At 42.3% G+C, this 17,237-nt stretch overlaps 1 protein-coding gene across 3 annotated transcripts in view; it reads left to right on the forward strand.

The window, feature by feature from the left end:
- The window catches only part of DOCK8 (dedicator of cytokinesis 8), a 171,982-nt gene extending 163,956 nt beyond the window's left edge, over nucleotides 1-8,026 (forward strand). For all 3 annotated transcript variants that reach the window (XM_061628825.1, XM_061628816.1, XM_061628835.1), the window contains 6 exons: nucleotides 767-856; nucleotides 4,238-4,474; nucleotides 4,957-5,100; nucleotides 6,112-6,218; nucleotides 6,588-6,758; nucleotides 7,004-8,026. In XM_061628825.1, the coding sequence (XP_061484809.1) occupies nucleotides 767-856; nucleotides 4,238-4,474; nucleotides 4,957-5,100; nucleotides 6,112-6,218; nucleotides 6,588-6,758; nucleotides 7,004-7,064 (810 nt within the window). In that variant the 3' untranslated portion in view covers nucleotides 7,065-8,026. The remainder of the gene's footprint in view (nucleotides 1-766; nucleotides 857-4,237; nucleotides 4,475-4,956; nucleotides 5,101-6,111; nucleotides 6,219-6,587; nucleotides 6,759-7,003) is intronic.
- Nucleotides 8,027-17,237: the final 9,211 nt, after the last annotated feature.

Below are 17,237 nucleotides of genomic sequence, written 5' to 3' on the forward strand. Positions count from 1 at the left end.
TACTGGTCTTGAAGGAATCAACAAATTACCTGTCAGAGTAAGGATCCCTAATGGTGGGATTTTGGCCTAGCTCACATGACATGCATGATTCTTGGAGAGGAGCTCGCAGCTACTTTGCTTCTTCCTCATTTTTTTTACTGCTGTGCAATGCTAAACCAAGATTTGGCTTAACATGTCATCTGAATCAGGACTTGTGGCTAAGCTCCCTCCTCGCTGACCCACAAGTTATAACCAGTGATCGTCCAAATCAGTGGCTACAGTTCATGGTTAATGAGGAGAGAACTTAGCTATAAGTTCTATTTTGGGTGCCACACTAAGTAAGCCAAACATTGTCTTGACGTAGTGTAGTGCAGCAGCAAAAAAGACTAAAGAAGAGCAAGGTGGCTGTGAGCCCTTCTCCAGGAGCCCGTGCATTCACAGGGTCTCACTAAGCCAAGATTTGGCTTAGCACACTGTGTGAATGTAGCCAGCATCACCTTCAAGTTTCACTATTTTCCACAGAGATGACTGCAATCTGATGTACCTTTGCTTGAGTGTAAGTCATATTAAGTTCAATGGAATTTACTTTGAATTAAATCCATGGGACTGGACTGGAAATCTACAGCATTTCTATGTCCCCTTTTACTTTCTGAAAACTGGAATTTACTTGTTAAATTATCCTCATCTCATAATCTCATCTTTATCACAACTGTAGAGCTGACTAACAATACATTAAAAAGGATTGTAAAAGAAAAAGCTCCTCAAAATAATTTTGTTTCCTTTTTAGGGCTTTTATGGTCAGTGCTTTGGGGAGGATCGTGTTGTAGTGATTAAAGATTCTACTCCAGTAGACAAGAGCAAGCTAGATCCCAGTAAGGTATGGCAGGCATTTGCTCCTTTATTACCACTGAGTTTGGAATTCTGTATTGAGCAATCTAACATTTTACAGCCTTGAAATTAAAGTGTGAACCTGGAATAAACTATAGACATTTGACAAAACCATGGAATCATAGTTATATCCATTTACTTTGGCTGGTTTTAAAGCAAGAGTTAGACAGTAACTCCCTTCTCTCATGCTCCTTCACTTTGATTGAATTCAGTAGGGATCTCTCCCCACCCCCACGCATTTAATTGGCACTTCCACAGCTTTGCTCTCTCTGAATTTAAGTACAATAAGCTAAACTCTTGCCCCATGGAGGAAAGGCAGCATTCTCACCGCTGATTCTAACAACTGCTTCAACTTATGCTGATTTTCAACTGTTTCAGCTTGAGCAAGGCATTCAGGGGAAGCTGCTGCCACACACTGTGGGCCTCTCTGGACTGGTAGTTGATTGCGAGTGTATCTTGCAACATATTCTTAATATAATAGTGTATTAGTGGTGAATTTCTTCTGCTTTCGTTTGTTCTGCAATGATTCCCCAATGCTACCACATTATTGCTGTATGAAGGGGCTATAGCGCAACAAAACTGGAACAAAAATAAAAAGTTACAGAATTTCAGCAAGACGTTACAGGATATGCACTGATTGGAAGTGAAACAGTATGACCATCCCAAAACTTTTGCAGGCACAAACAGTATTGAAAGCAGGATTGCATGTGAGCGCCCCAAGCTCCAGAGCACAAACTATCATGAATATGCAATTAGAAAGGATGTCTAGGCATGGGCTGAGAATGCTTCCAGATGGGGATTTATTGGTGAATTAGTGCTGCTTATGCAGTGTCCACAGAGAGCCAGTGTGGTGTAGTGGTTAAGGTGTTGGACTACGACCTGGGAGACCAGGGTTCAAATCCCCACACAGCCACGAAGCTCACTGGGTGACTTTGTGCCAGTCACTGCCTCTCAGCCTCAGAGGGAGGCAATGGTAAACCACCTCTGAATACCGCTTACTGTGAAAACCCTGTTCGTAGGGTCACCATAAGTCGGAACATACATATATGCAGTGTCCACATGATGTCATCATCCAAATCCCAGCACATACTTTTTTTTAACATTTAATCTGCTTACTACAGAGTGCAGGCGAATCCATAATTAAAGGTAGCCCGTTCTTCTGTACACCTGCAGTCATTGCTGGTGTGGAAATTCATCAGCATATTTTGGGACGGCAGCATTTGTCACATGTGATGGTTAGGTGAGTGGCCACACCCCTACTTCCATTTGCTCCTTACTTGAGCATCACCTAGCCATTTTGTTTCCAGAAACCCAAGCATGCCTGTTTTCACCAACTGCTGCATGCTGAGGGCACGTCTGAATTTCAACAACCTGGTTAGGAGGAATGTCCTCTTAAGATGTTCAGAGAATACATTGCAGGATTTCTTCAGAGACTGTAATCACAGTATATTGGGCTTTTTAAAAAAGAAATTGAATACAAATGGCTTAAGCAAGAGTCTTGTGCAAGCCTTAGGTAAGTATCACTCTTGCCCAAGGTTTCAGTGTTAAAAAAAGATTTAAAACCAAATGGAAATGGATATTGCACCCCCACTCCACCCCAAAAGCACAAATTTCTATTTTTCCCATTGTGCAACATGATAAGGCTGGTAATGTTTGCTCTTGCACTCTTCTGCACTTCTTGGGAAATTAATTTCAAAGGTGAACAGGTACAGACCGATGCCCATGCCCAGAACAGAAAAGGGCAGGAAGGAGGCATTGAGGGGAAGGAGCAAACAAACCCCATACCTTCCAATATGTTTCATCAAACTCTGCTGACTGGTATGAATGGCAAGTGGCGGAATAGCAGTGAATATCTGTGACTGAAAAAATAGGAATCTCATGTGCCAAATTCACACACACAAACTTTCTATCTGAATGACACATTTGGAAGCATCCTGAGTGTAAGTTGGATTTGAGTTTTTGGCACATTGATGCTAGCCCTTATGCTGCCTCTACACAGGTTTCATAAAATCAATTTATGCAGACTAATTGAAAACCAATGCTACCACAGGCTTATGGGGTCATAAGAACAGGCCTGCGCTGATTCTCATTGGCACAAGATAAAGGCCTGTGCTTGTCTTTAATTTAATCAGTGGGAGTAAGAAAATAAGAACTGGATAAATAAGTGGAGATAAGAAATGGTGAAACATATTCTAGAATTGTCTTCTCACTAGAGCTCTGATGGAATTTGACTACATCAGTTACTTCTCTTACCTGAACTATCAGTAAAGACTCACCTCTTTGCCCAGGCTTTACGGGAGGGCTGAAGTGCATGGTGATACCACCCCCACATGCCTCTGCAGCCTGTTTTATTTGTGATTGTTATTCATTTTATGGTGTTGATTTATTTATTTTGTTTTAAATATTTATTTTTAATTGCAATTTTAATGTTCTTGTTTACTACCCTAGGATTCTTGAGTGAAGGACAAACTACAAACACCTCAAATAAATAAATAATGTGTATGCTTCTTTAGAGCCTAGCTACACATTACAGAAGTCACATGGCAAACAGCTCTGCTTATATGTTTTATTTATTATTACATGTATATCCCACCTTTCTTCCAAGGAGCTCAAGGTGGCATCCAAACATGGTTCTTCTGATTTTACCCTACCCTGTGAGGTAGGTTAGGCTGAGAGACTGACTGGCCCAAGGGCACCTAGTGAGCTTCATGGCCGAGCAGGGATTTGAACCCTGGTCCCCCAGGTCCCAGTCCGACACTCCCACCACTCCACCGCAATGACTCTCATATATAATAAAGAAGTCTGGATTTCTTCTCTAAACTGTCGCAGCCGAGAGGCTGTTATCCATTCATTGCTTCCTACACTTTTTTTCTTCTGTTGGTTACTTCAAACTGCTAATCTTCCCTCCTTCTACCCCTAACACCAGAAGATTTATATAAAGCGGAAAACAAACCAGGGTTATTCCTCCCATTTCTTCCAATAAGCAGGACTTATGCAAATTAGCTTTAGAACCTTTTTACCAGACAGTTGGAGGAGTAACTGCTCTTTCCTAGTTCCGGTCCTGTTTAGCTTTAAAACAACCATTTTCCCCTGGAGAGAAGCTAACTAGCTCTAGGTTTGACACACTAGTGCCTAGGGTTCCCTCCTCAATAGGGAAAGGCAAGGGACAAGCCAGCACCTCAAGTTTCTGTGCCTATAGGGACTGTTTCTGGAAGGGCACCTTCAGTTTTCTGTACAAACAAACCTCTTCTATTTGTTATGTGAGTAATGTTATGTGTCTCTCAGCTCCAAGTTCAGTTTCACACTTAACTATTTTTTATTGACATACAGCTTACATATACGAGATTTATCCACTTCCCCTTCTCCCCAGGCCTACATACAAATTACCTTTGTGGAACCTTATTTTGATGACTATGAGATGAAAGACAGAGTGACCCACTTTGAGAAAAACTTCAACCTCCGACGATTTATGTACACCACCCCTTTCACTCGGGATGGACGCCCACGAGGAGAACTGAGCGAACAGTATAAAAGGAAGACGATTTTGACTACCATGCATGCTTTTCCCTACATAAAAACTAGAATCAGTGTCATTCAAAAGGAGGAGGTAATGCCTGCTTCTAAGGCAATAGATGTGCAGTAGTCATCCAAGAGTCAAGGGGTTCATCCACAATGGATATTAGATGAGACAAAATGAATATTAAATCACAAAAACTGCACTATAATGTGTGATGGGGCTGAGCACCCTTAAGATTGGCCACAGTGGCTTCTGATCCTTGGGCACACTAGACTGCTTGGTCTTCCCTGTTGTCAGTCCCCCCCCCTTCCTCTTTCCCTCCAAATTCCTTTATGCAGTTTGAGGGGAGGCAGTGGTTCATATCACTATCTCCTGTTTAACTGTTTTGCCAGTCCTTTATCAAGTGGCAGAGAGTGGAAGAATAAGGTCCACGTTATCTACTGTTGGCAAAAAAAACCCCCAAACCCCTCATAAAATGACCCCATAAAAGCAGCTTGTTGTCTCTGTGCCACCTGTCTTTTGCATTTTCTTTGTGAAGGAGTTATAACATACCTGTCTCTCTGTGGTTTCAGTTTGTGTTAATGCCAATTGAAGTAGCTATTGAAGACATGCAAAAGAAAACCCTGGAACTAGCTGTTGCCACCAGCCAGGTGCCACCAGACGCCAAAATGCTCCAGATGGTGCTTCAAGGTTCTGTGGGGACCACAGTAAATCAGGTACATGGGGATTAGTGACTGAATACTGTTGTTTTTTCTAGGCAGTTTATTATATTTTCTGCTCTGCTTAGCCATGTTGGCAACCTGCGTCCATGGAAATCAGCCTGGCATCCCCTAGTCTCATCCCAGTGGCTTCTTGGGCCCTAACAGAAAAACCAGTATCTTATTCTGTTGTTGAGTAACATCCAGATTTCACTCTCAGTAGGCCACAGAGCTCAAAGGTCAGAGTGAAAGTTAGATGTCCAAAGGCTGCTGCCATATACTCACTGATTCATGACTTACTATCCCACTGAATTCCTCTCCTGCTCCCTCCTGTTGCAACTGAGGTTCCCTAAAAATTATGTGTTCCTGATGTCTGATTAGAATAAGGTTGTGTGATTTACTGGGTTTACAGAGAGGTGCAGTCGTCTGGGGCTGTGGGAGGTCTTAGACCCCTTACTTTTTTGGGAGCCAGGTCCCAATCTCTCCAGCATCCTATGAGCCAATCAGCATAAAAGGGGGGGGAAGTATGTTAGCCACTGAGAAGAGTCCCAGTGAGTGTCAATTGCAAATAAGCCTTTATTAGTAACTTCTTTAAAAAGCCAAGCCACATTGTGGAGAGTGAGAATTCTGTAACTGCAAAAGAAGAGACCCTGAATTCTGATGTTAGCATCCCATCTTGATCATCAAGCAGTTTGGTAGCAGCAGGAGTTGTGTAGACATTGAATTCAGTCATTCAAGCAATATTTCTGGGAGTGTTAAAGGACTGTGAAATGGTGACAATGATAGAGAAACAGAAAGCAGTATTCAAGCCTGGCTAGATTATTCTGTCATGTTAGAAGCGGCCGTGACTGTGATGGGGCATGGCTGTGACTATCATGAAAGGAACCTGCACTTCTGTATTTACCACTACACCACTGGTTTTACATTATAGTTATTCTGGTTGTTAGGGCACCGAAGTTGTCTCACCATATACATCATCCGTTCCTCAAAAAATACGCTTTATGTAATATAATTTTGTTATCCCATAAGGGACCACTAGAGGTAGCCCAAGTGTTCCTGGCTGAAATTCCAGAAGATCCAAAACTTTATCGACATCACAACAAGTTGAGGTTATGCTTCAAAGAATTCCTAATGAGGTAAGTAAAGTAGAAACAGAGAGGTCTGTTAAAATTGCAGTTATACTCAGGACTGTGTCTGCAGAATCTTGGGTGTGAGCTGACTTCATATCAAATGTGCAAACAAATCATACGATCCCCACTGCAGCATAGATCGCAATCACTGGTGAAATTATTCCCCCTCTGTTTTCAGACACTAAATTGTCCCTGACTGCAAGATTTAAAAGTGCCTGGTTAACCATCTTTCCATTTCTCAATTCTTCAGAATGATGCCATTAAAAAGCTTGCCCTCGGCCTAGAATGTGACTTTATTGCAAAATATGCATGGTCCCATATAGTTTGGTGAAATTAATCAACATGCAATTTTTTTCTTCATTATTTGGGGTACAGGTGTGGTGAAGCAGTGGAGAAAAATAAGCGCCTGATTACTGCTGACCAAAGGGAATATCAACAAGAACTGAAAAAAAACTATAACAAGTTGAAAGAGAACCTCAGACCAATGATTGAGAGGAAGATCCCAGAGCTGTATAAACCCATTGTGAAAATTAACAGTATTTCAAGGTATAAGAATAGCCCATTTTTTCTACAACAGCAGCAAAATATGTTGTAGGAAGGGGTAGCCAATGCAGTTCCCTCCAGATGTTGGACTACAACTCCCATCAGCCTCAATTAGCATGGCCAACAGTCCAGGATGATGGGAGTTAGTCCAACAACATCTGGAAGGAATCACACTGGCTAACCAAAGTCTGAACACTTTGCATATCCATTCATTTCCATTCTCGTGGTTTTTTCTTGTTTTATTTCAGGGACTCTTTCCGTAACACTAGCTTCAGGAAATATGAAAATCTGTCTCCACAGAACAGTTAAGAGCAGCCTCATGAAAAAGAGTTATCCCCTTGCAATGGATTAAATATAAGAGGACATGCAAATACTGTTCCAAGTAGGAAAATTTCCTCACAATTTCTCATGAGCACATTTTGGAAAGATTGCTATCTGTACAAGACACAAGAAGGAAGAGTTACAAGAACCCTATCTGCTAAGAGAGTGGAAATTGACCCTAGCTGCAGCAAAACAGGTATTTGAAAAATGGACGTGGATATTTGAACACACAGATAAAGCATCCCTGTGTTTTCTCCAAACTTTTAAGGGCCAGTTAATGGTACTGCATTGCTGACACGTTATTCACCATGTGTATGAGTATCTGTGAAACTACTTCTGTAGATGAGCATACCAGTCTCATGGAAATGTTCCTGAATTAAGCCAAAGCCCCTTCTGCACAATCATGGATTTGCATCAATCCTATGTAAGCACATTTGCCAAGCTGCAGATATTAACAGTTAACCAGAACAAGATTCAACTAAAGTAAAGCATATTTAAACATCATTGATTTCAATGAGAGACAGACAATATGTAATATTTAAAACTCTTTGGATAGACAGAAGCCACACAGGTGAGACAGATATTCAAATTCAAGTTATCATTTTACTGCTGAAGCTATATTTTTCCCTCTGGGCCACAGAAATTCATTCTAGTTGGAATGTTTTTTATTGTAATTATAATTGTTATTTAAAAAGCAGCACTGTATTTCTTCTACTTCTTGAAATAGGGTGTTACTTCCTGACAGCCTGACTTGTATTTCATTCAACCCAGTCTCCATGATAGGCAATGGTAATTATATGAACTCTGCAAACTTGTACATATATCTGTATATAATACTATTAAATATGTGTATTTTGGAGTACCGAGGGAAATTTTAGCATCTAACACTTCTTTTATACTTAAAGGCCTAAAACTAATCTATGAAATAAAAATAAACTAAATAAAAATTATGTTAACAGAAAAAAGTATTTTTATTTCCATTTAAAATATCACCTTGTCTTTCTCTTTTGACTTGCAAACACCCCAGTTGAAAAAGTTGGAAATGAAAATTAAACTACAAGACTTGGTTTAAGTGATAATGATTATACTCAGAGTTAAATATGTTTATAAGTGTTAGGAAGTTGATAGCACAACATTAACTTCATGTAAATGGCAATGCTTGTCTATATTATGTTGTCATTATTATGTTGTCATTGTTTCTTGCAAACACATTTTTTGAGCAACTGAAAAGACAACTATACACGTGGACATCACCAAATGGTCAATGTAGGAATCAAATTGATTATATAATTGGTAGCAGGAGATGGAGAAGTTCGATACTTTCTGCAAAAACAAGACCAGGAGCAGACTGTGGTACAGATCATGAGCTGGTAATATCGAAAATCAAAGTAAAGCTAAAGAAGAAGAACAAAGCAGTCGTAATGCCAAAATACAATTTAAATAACATCCCAGAAGAATATAAAGGTCAAATAAGGAACAGATTTGAGGCTTTAAACTTAGTTGACAGAGAACCAGAAGAACTATGGACTGAAGTCAGAGACATTATCAGGAAAGAATGCAAAAAGACAATACCTCTAGAGAAAGACCTCAATGGATGACTGAAGAAACTCTTAAAATGGTTAAAGAGAGAAGGAAAGCAAAAGCAAAAAGGAGATACAAACACAGAACTCTAAATGCAACAATACAGCGACTAGTAGGTAGGGACAAGGAAAACTATCACAATAGTTTTTGTATAGAAATAGAAGAGGACAACAAAAAGGGTAGAACAAGAGCCCTATTCCAAATGATTAAAGAAATTAAAGGGGAATTCAAACCAAGAGTAGGGATGTTGAATAATCAACAGGGGAACACACTGCCTGACCGAGATGAAATAAAAGGAAGATGGAAGCAAAACACTGAAGAACTCTATAAAAGAGATGCAAGGATAACAGATTCATTCATGGAGGAACCGTATGATGATGGAAGAACCAGAAATTTTAGAATGTGAGGTGAAAGCTGCTCTTAAAATACTTGGAAGAAACAAATCACCAGGAACAGATAACATACCAATAGAGTTGCTACAAGCTACTGAGACTGAATTTCTCCAAATTTTGATAAAAAGTGTGTATTTTATCACCATATTTGTTTAATCTATACGCAGAACATATCATACAGAAAGCAGGATTGGACCAAGATGAAGGAGGTGTGAAAACTGGATGGAGAAATATAAATAATTTAAGATACACAGACGATACCATACTACTAGCAGAAACCAGTAATGATTTGAAATGAATGCTGATAAAAGTTCAAGAGGAAAGCACAAAAGCAGGACTACAGCTGAATGTCAAGAAGACTAAAGTAATAACAGAAGATTTATTTAACTTTAAATGTGACAACGAGGACACCTTGGGACAGTCATTAACCAAAATGGAGACAATAGTTAAGAAATCAAAAGAAGGCTGAGACTGGGGAGGACAGCTGTGAGAGAACTAGAAAAGGTTCTCAAATGCAAAGATGTATCACTGAACACTAAAGTCAGGATCATTCAGACCATGGTATTCCTGATCTCTATGTATGGATGTGAAAGTTGGACAGTGAAAAAAGTGGATAAGAGAAAAATCCACTCATTTGAAATGTGGCATTGGAGGAGAGCTTTGCACATACCATGGACTGTGAAAAAGACAAATAATTGGGTGTTTAGAACAAATTAAACCAGAACTATCATTAGAAGCTACAATGATGAAACTGAGGTTGTTATACTTTGGACACATCATGAGAAGACATGATTCGCTAGAAAAAAACAGTAATGCTTGAGAAAACAGAAAGGAGTAGAAAAAGAGGAAGACCAAACAAGAGATGGACTGATTCCATAAAGGAAGCCACAGACCTGCACTTACAAGGTCTGAACAGGGTGGGTCTATTGGAGGTCGCTGATTCATAGGGTCACCATAAGTCTTAATGGACTTGAAGGCACATAACAACAACAAACCTCCTGGTCTACCATATGTATAAACATAATGATGCTGCCATATTTCAGGATCCCTCAGCAAAATTGTCTGTGTCATACAGATGGTTGTGCTTCAGGATCAAGTAAAGGATTTCTATAAAAACTGTTCTTTCCCAGATGAAGGAAACTTAATTTTTACACCAAACAATTAATATGGGAGATTTATTTAAATATTATTTCCATATCTAGTTTAAATATTTTGTAGTTCTCCCAAATCTAAGAAGAAATGCAGTTCAAGTTTTAGGTTGAATATTTAATTCTTCATAGGGCTTTTCCATCACTTGCCTTCTGCTGGCAGGCAGCAAAGCCATCATTAATCTTCCCAGATGTGTATGCCTATTCAATCTGGTGTTCACCAAAAGATACGTGAGTTGGAACAGTTGTGGAACAGCCTTTAATGTGTTGGGATCTTCTAATGCTACCATTCCAGACTGGTGAGAAGTGGAAGAAAAGGTTATCATACCTTTCTCAGGTCAACAACGAGGCAATGTGGAACAACCCAGTGTTCCAAAAGCACCTCAAGATAGGACTCAAGACAGTCATCACATTGGTGGTTATGCTAGTCTGCCTTCTGAATTCTGTAGCTACAATCAGCACAACTTGTATGTAGTTTATTTATTTAAACAGTGTTTATGCTGCATAACATCATCATCTCTAAATGGTGTACAAATAGGTTGCAAAAAAGATGCAATCAACTGCATTTCTGAATCAGTTGAAATTAACCATGAAATCAGAAAACTTGCTTAAAATGCCTCCTTTTTTTTTAAAAAAAGTCTTCACTAAGCATCAGCAGTTTAACAGGGAAGAGGCCTGTCTGATTTCAACCAGCATGGAGTTCAACAGAGTTGGGCCCACAATAATGAATACAGGTTTCCTGATGGAGACAGCCATGCAGACAAGCTATGGGGTGGGTCTGTGGCTACTAAGTAGTGACTCCCCCAAAGACCTCATTGATTGGTCAGAGATATAAGGACTCAGACAGTCCTTAAGATGTCCTGGACCCAAGTAGTTAAGAGCCTTTTAAATTAATATAACAATGCTTAACTGGGCCCGTAGGATAGGTGCAGCCAGTGCAAGCTTGTAAACACTGGAGTTATGCACTAGCAGTAATCTGTACCCATCAGCAATCTAGCTGCAGCATTTTGCATCAACTGCAGCTTCCGGGCCAGTCCCAAGGGTAGCCCTTAATAGAGTACATCACAATAATAGAATCTTGAGGTTCCCAATACATGAATCACTATGCCCATTCTTGTCCAAGAATGACCATAGTTGACATATCTGACATAGCTGGTGAAAGGCACTCCTGGCGGCTGAAACTACCTGAGCCTCCAGCAACAACATGAATCCCGGATCTCCTCCTAAGCTACAAACCTCTTTCAAGCAGGAGTGCAACACCAACCAGAACAGATAACTGGCCAATCTCCACGATACAGGAATCACCCACCCACAGTGCCTCCATCTTCCCAGAGTTCAAACTCAAGTTTATTGGCCTTCACCCAATCCATCACTGTGTGCAGACAATGGTTCAAATAATGCACAACCTCTCCTGACTCATAGAGAAATAGAGCTGCATGTTATCAGCATACTGATGACATTTTGCCCCCAAACTCCTAAATACCACTCCTGATGGATTCATATAGATGAACAGCACTGGGGACAAGATTGTGCCCTGCTGCACACCAGAGAGCAAGGACCATGGGGCCAAAACACAATCTCCCCAATGCTATTCTCTGGACATGGCCCTGTAAATAGGAGCAGCATCACTGTAAAGCGATGTCCGTGATACATAGCCAGTTGAGAAATATACCACGGTCAATGGTATCAAAAGCCACTGAGAGATCCAGGAGCATAGTCACAGTCCCCCAATCTGATCTCAATAAGGGTCATTCACCAGGGTGACAAAAAATGATCCAGTTCCAAATCCGTGCCTGAATCCAGACTGAAATGGATCCAGATAATCCTTATCCCCCATGAACTTCTGGAACTGCCCCACCACCACCCTCTCTACCACCTTACCCAAGTAGGGGGTATTTGCAATTTGGAAGTAGTAGTTATATGACATAGGGGCCAGAGTGGACTTATTCAGAAGTAGATGAATTGTCACTTGATTAAGGGTAGCAGGGACAACTCCATTGCATGGGACACAATGTTCACCACACCCTGGACCCACCCAATCAACACTTTACCCTCCCCAACTTGCTTTCACCAGCCAAGATGGACAGGGGTCAAGACAGCAAGAAGCTGTTGGATCATTGCAAAGGTCCTGGCTCCATCAGGCTGCATAAACTGAAACCAATCGCATAGAGGAGTGGGGAACCTCTGACCCACAAGCCAGATTTGGCCCACTAGCTCTCCCCATGTAGCCCACCAGGCTGTTTCAGGCAAGCCACAACCACCTTGCCCTACTCCTGACATATATGATGTCAGGTGCGGGGCAGGTAAGTGAGAGGCTTGGATGAAAGGGTCCCTGCAAAGCTCCTTGTGCTTTGCGTTATGGAGCTGAGCAACTTCTTTATCAAAGTACCATGTGCACTACTCACAGTATGCTGTCAAGTACTCCAGAGGTCCATCCACCACTTCTGGTTTGCCAGCCTCTGAACCACCTGAAATGGCTCTGTTGGTCAGCTCCTCAAGGATGCAATCAAGGCAGCAAAATGGTTCTACTTTGTGGCCTTTGCCACTTGGTAGGCAGAATTATCTAACAATTGTTCAGTCGGCTTTTGAGCAGATTTTCCACTATGTGCACTCTAGCCATCTCCCATTGTCTGCAGCTCCTCAGTAAATCAAAGAGCAATGTGGGCTCTAGCACACCAGGGAGGATCCTCAGAAGTGATTGTGTTGATGGTCCTCCCCATCTTGCCATCCCATAATAAGACCAGGGTCTCAACAGGATCACTGGCTTTATCCAATGGGAACTCCCCCAAAGAATTCAAGAATCTACCAGATTCTATTAAGTCTTCTGGGGCAGGCTGTCTGAATCAGTCCTCCACTTGTTCAGAGTGAGGCTGCTGCCAAAAGTTCAACCTAAACTTATGTCTGATCGTAACAACCTCTTTATATCCAGGCCATATCTCTCCCCACAAGGAGCAAAAACTAAATAAAGAGAATGCTCTGCTCTGTGTGTTGGGCCAATGACAATCTGCGGCAGTCCCACAGTTGCTATGGAGACCATGAAATCCTGAGCTAGCCCTGAGGCATCCTTGGTATAGACATTGAAGTTGTTCAGGACCAGGATCTTGAATTCCCCCAAGGCCCAGAGCTTGGAAAAGTTACTTTTTTAAACTACAACTCCCATCAACCCTGGCCAGCATGGCCCCTGGATTGGGCTGATGGGAGTTGTAGTTCAAAAAAGTAACTTTTCCAAGCTCTCCCAAGACCACACTAGAGACAACCTCAGCCAGCTTGGCCAAAGTGGCTGCTGGGCAGCAGGGTGGGACACTAACAGTGGGCTTGTCCAAATGACTGTATAATGTGTGATATGATCGCTTTGTGTATTTGTTAATTTTCCATGGTCCATATGACGTCAACCGTTTTTGCGGATTTTCTCATGGTTAAATCCACATCTGCAGTAATGCAAAAAATGCTATTTGCTTTTTTAAACCGGGAATCATCCGCTTTATCTTAAGGCGCTCGGATGCAATACTGCGGACTTTAGAGCTGTGGGCGGTCCTTGGGCGTTTCCCCATACCTCTTCCCTCATTCCCATCCAATCATGTTTTTTCACTTTTGCGCATGTGCGCAAATGTCTGGGGAAAAGCCCAGGAAAACTGAACCAATCAGAGCAATGGGGTGGTGTTGGGGGCACTCTGCAACTTCTACTGTGCAGATGCAAAAATGTGCATTTGCGCAGAAGAAGCTACAGCCGTTTATTTTTAGCCAGCCTGTGAACTGGACAGCCGCTCCATGTGAGGTCTGCAATTGCGGTTGTTTGTAAAGCCCCCCTTTTCCTGGCTGGTCTTGCTCAAGTGTGGCTGGTTGGTGCAGGGAGCTCACTTTGCTCTTTCCTCCTTGCTCAGAGACAGACAGACACGCACAGGCACACAAGGCGGAGAAAAGCGAGAGCCTGGCACTTTTGCAAAGGGCCATAGGAAGGGAAGGGAGAAGGAGGGGAGTGAAGGCAGCGGAGCAAATTTTGCCCAAAGTGGTTGGGAAGCTGCTGGGGAGGGTGGCTCTTCCCTGATGGTGCTGCCGCCGCTGCCGCCACTCCTGCAACAGAGCTGCCTGTGCACGGGCAGAGCAAGAGAGAAAATGGGGAGGAGTTGGGAGCTGCAGCCGAATGCTGCACTCTAGAAAAGCTCTCAGTTCTGGAGAAATATTTGGAATTGCCAGCTGTGTGTATCTCCTCCCAGCCTCTCGCTTCACACACGGCTGAATGTAGCAGTAAAAGTTCTAAAGCAAGGCTTTAAATCGTGAAAAGAGCCGAGCAGAGCCCCCCTTGCCTTTGTCCATCTTCCTAAAGTAGAAGAGCCTGTTAGGGTTTTTTTTTTTTTTTAAGAGTTAATCGTGGCATTCAGCAAGACTTAACCACAGGGGATCAAGTAGCTGTTTACTGCTGTCGTTCTGGTTAATTCCTGCCCCCCCTCCCGTTGGTCAGGTTCATTCTGCGTCTCTTCGGCACCATAAAATGGACAAGGCAGGCTATATTATTAGACTCTGTACAGGAATACCCCACATTAACATACGCAGTGGGACTGGAGCGAGTGTGTAAAGTGAAAATATATTTAAAGTGAAGCACTACTTCTTTCCCCCATTTATCAATGCATGTACTGCACTGCAATCGTCATATACAGTAGGGTCCCGCTTACCGGCGTTCCGCTAATGCGGCAGCTTTTGTTTTCAATTTTAAAGCCACTTTTGCGGCATTTTTACGTCATTTTTGTGCGACGCACCCCATCAAAGTCACTGGGGTTCCGCTTTATGGTGTTTTCCGCTTTACGGCGGGGGTCCGGAACGGAACCCACCGCATAAGCGGGGCCCTACTGTACAGGCATAACTGATGTAAATAACACATTTATAACTAAAATAAACATAAAATAAAATAAAACCCTTTAAGAAAAAGGGTAAGCTTACCTTTAATGTCAGCTGGCAGATGCGAAATGGATGAACGAAAATTTACATGTATTGTAGGAAGGATGAAGGAGAGGGCATATCTTCTATTTCGTAAGTTGAGTCATCAAGGGCTAGACACTTTCTTGCTGGCGATTTGCATGGACTACTTGAAGTAGGAGTAGGGCTTGGGGCTGATGTCGATGCTAGAGATGGACTTTCAGTGGATGTTGATGGTCTGGGAGATTGGGTGCTGCTGGCCTTTTACGAAAGTAGGTGTCTAAGGAGATTTGAACTGTAGCTCTTTTCCCTGTAGATTTCTTTGTAACAGGCATAAGCCCCCGAAATGTTAGCATTGACTTTGGAACTTCTTTCAAAGGCCCTATCATGCTTTTCAAAAAGAGCCATGGCACTATCAAGATGACGGAAAGCTTCCAAGAGAATTTTTGAAGTTAGGCCTTCAGGCTGTTCGATGGTCTCATCCTCATCCCGCACATTTTCTTCTTCTCTCTCCTCTTCAAGTTCCAGAAGATCTTCATTGCTGAGGGGTTCAGTATGGGATGCCGGAAGTTCAGCAACATCTTCTGGCTCCACTTCCAGCTCTAACTGCTTTGCCATCTCTACAATATTTTCAGTAACATTAGCTGCAGGATCTTCAAAGCCTTCGGAATCATCAGCTAACTGTGGGCATAATTTTTTTCAGGCCCCTTTCATTTTTGTTTCCTTTATGTCATTCCAAGCATCTCTTACAGTTTTGATGCAATCCAAGATGCCGTAGCTTTTCCAGAATTTCTTTAGGACTTCTTGCCCTGTCCCCTCTTCATTTATTGCTGCAATACACTTACTGAATGTTCTTTTCAAGTAGTTCATCTTGGAGGTGGCTATGACACATTGATCCATGGGCTGCAGTAGTGAGGTGGTATTCAGTGGTAGGAATTCCACTCGAATGTTAGGGTTCAGCTCATCTAACGTTCGAGGGTGGCCAGGAGCATTGTCTACAAGGAGCAAAATTTTAAAAGGGATATTGTCCTTGCAATAGGCTTTCACCTCTGGTACAAAGCAAGTGTCAAACCATTCTTCGAAAACGGCTGCAGTCACCCATGTTTTTCTATTAGACCTCCAATGAACTGGAAGTCTAATTTTAACGTAGTTCTTCAAAGCTCTAGGGTTTTGCCAACGATAAATTAGCATAGGCTTTAGCTTTAAGGTACCAGAAGCATTGCCACCGAACAGAAGGGTTATTCTATCTTTAGCTGCCTTGTAGCCTGGCATTGTTTTCTCCTCTCTTGCGATGAAGGTTCTTGCATCTTTTTCCAGAACAGCCCAGTCTCATCCACATTAAAAATTTGTTCTTTGGAGTAGCCTCCCTCTTCAATAATTTTGGCAAGGTCGCGTGGGTAGCTTTCTGCAGCCTCAGTATCTGCAGCAGCTGCCTCTCCTTGCACTTTGCTGTTATGTAGGTTAGACCTCTTCTTGAACCTATCAAACCATCCACAGCTTGCAACAAATTCTGCATCCTTCGCTGCCTCACCTTTCTTAGCCTTCAGGTCATTGAATAGGCGTAAGGCTTTATTTTGAATCATTGCCTGGCTTACAGGAACCTGGCATGCAGTCTGATTTTCCTCAGGTAGTCCGACATCATGTGGGATATAGCGCCATCTAGCATCCGAAGGCAAGAATGGATCGAAGTCAAGACCTGGGGCATCGAGCCCCTCCCACTCCAGTTCATTCTTGCCTTCGTTCAAAGCATTTGGATCTTTAGCATAGCTAGTTTGTGATTGAGTGCATGGGACTGATTGATTTTATTTACCCTTCCCTCTTCCACAGCTTTTTTGCCTGGATCGTTTGTTTGGGGTTTTTTTCTTCCTTTTTTGTCTAAATTTCTCCCCCTCCTAAGTATCTTTGTTGGGGGTTCTGGTGGCTGCCATCCCCCTGTGGGGCTTTTTCATCTCCCGTGAGACTGCTCCTGGCTGGGAACCGCGGCTGCGGTTCCCTTTCCCCCCCGTTGATTTCCTCCTACCACCACCTCTCCTTAGACACCGGTGTTTTTAAATTTTTCCTTCAGCCGTTTTGTCAGAAGTCACGGCTGTGGCTTCACTTTCACTTTATTCCCCTCACCTCGGCCCGGT

This window comes from Rhineura floridana, chromosome 1, assembly GCF_030035675.1.
Source record: "Rhineura floridana isolate rRhiFlo1 chromosome 1, rRhiFlo1.hap2, whole genome shotgun sequence".
In the NCBI taxonomy this organism is placed as follows: domain Eukaryota; kingdom Metazoa; phylum Chordata; class Lepidosauria; order Squamata; family Rhineuridae; genus Rhineura; species Rhineura floridana.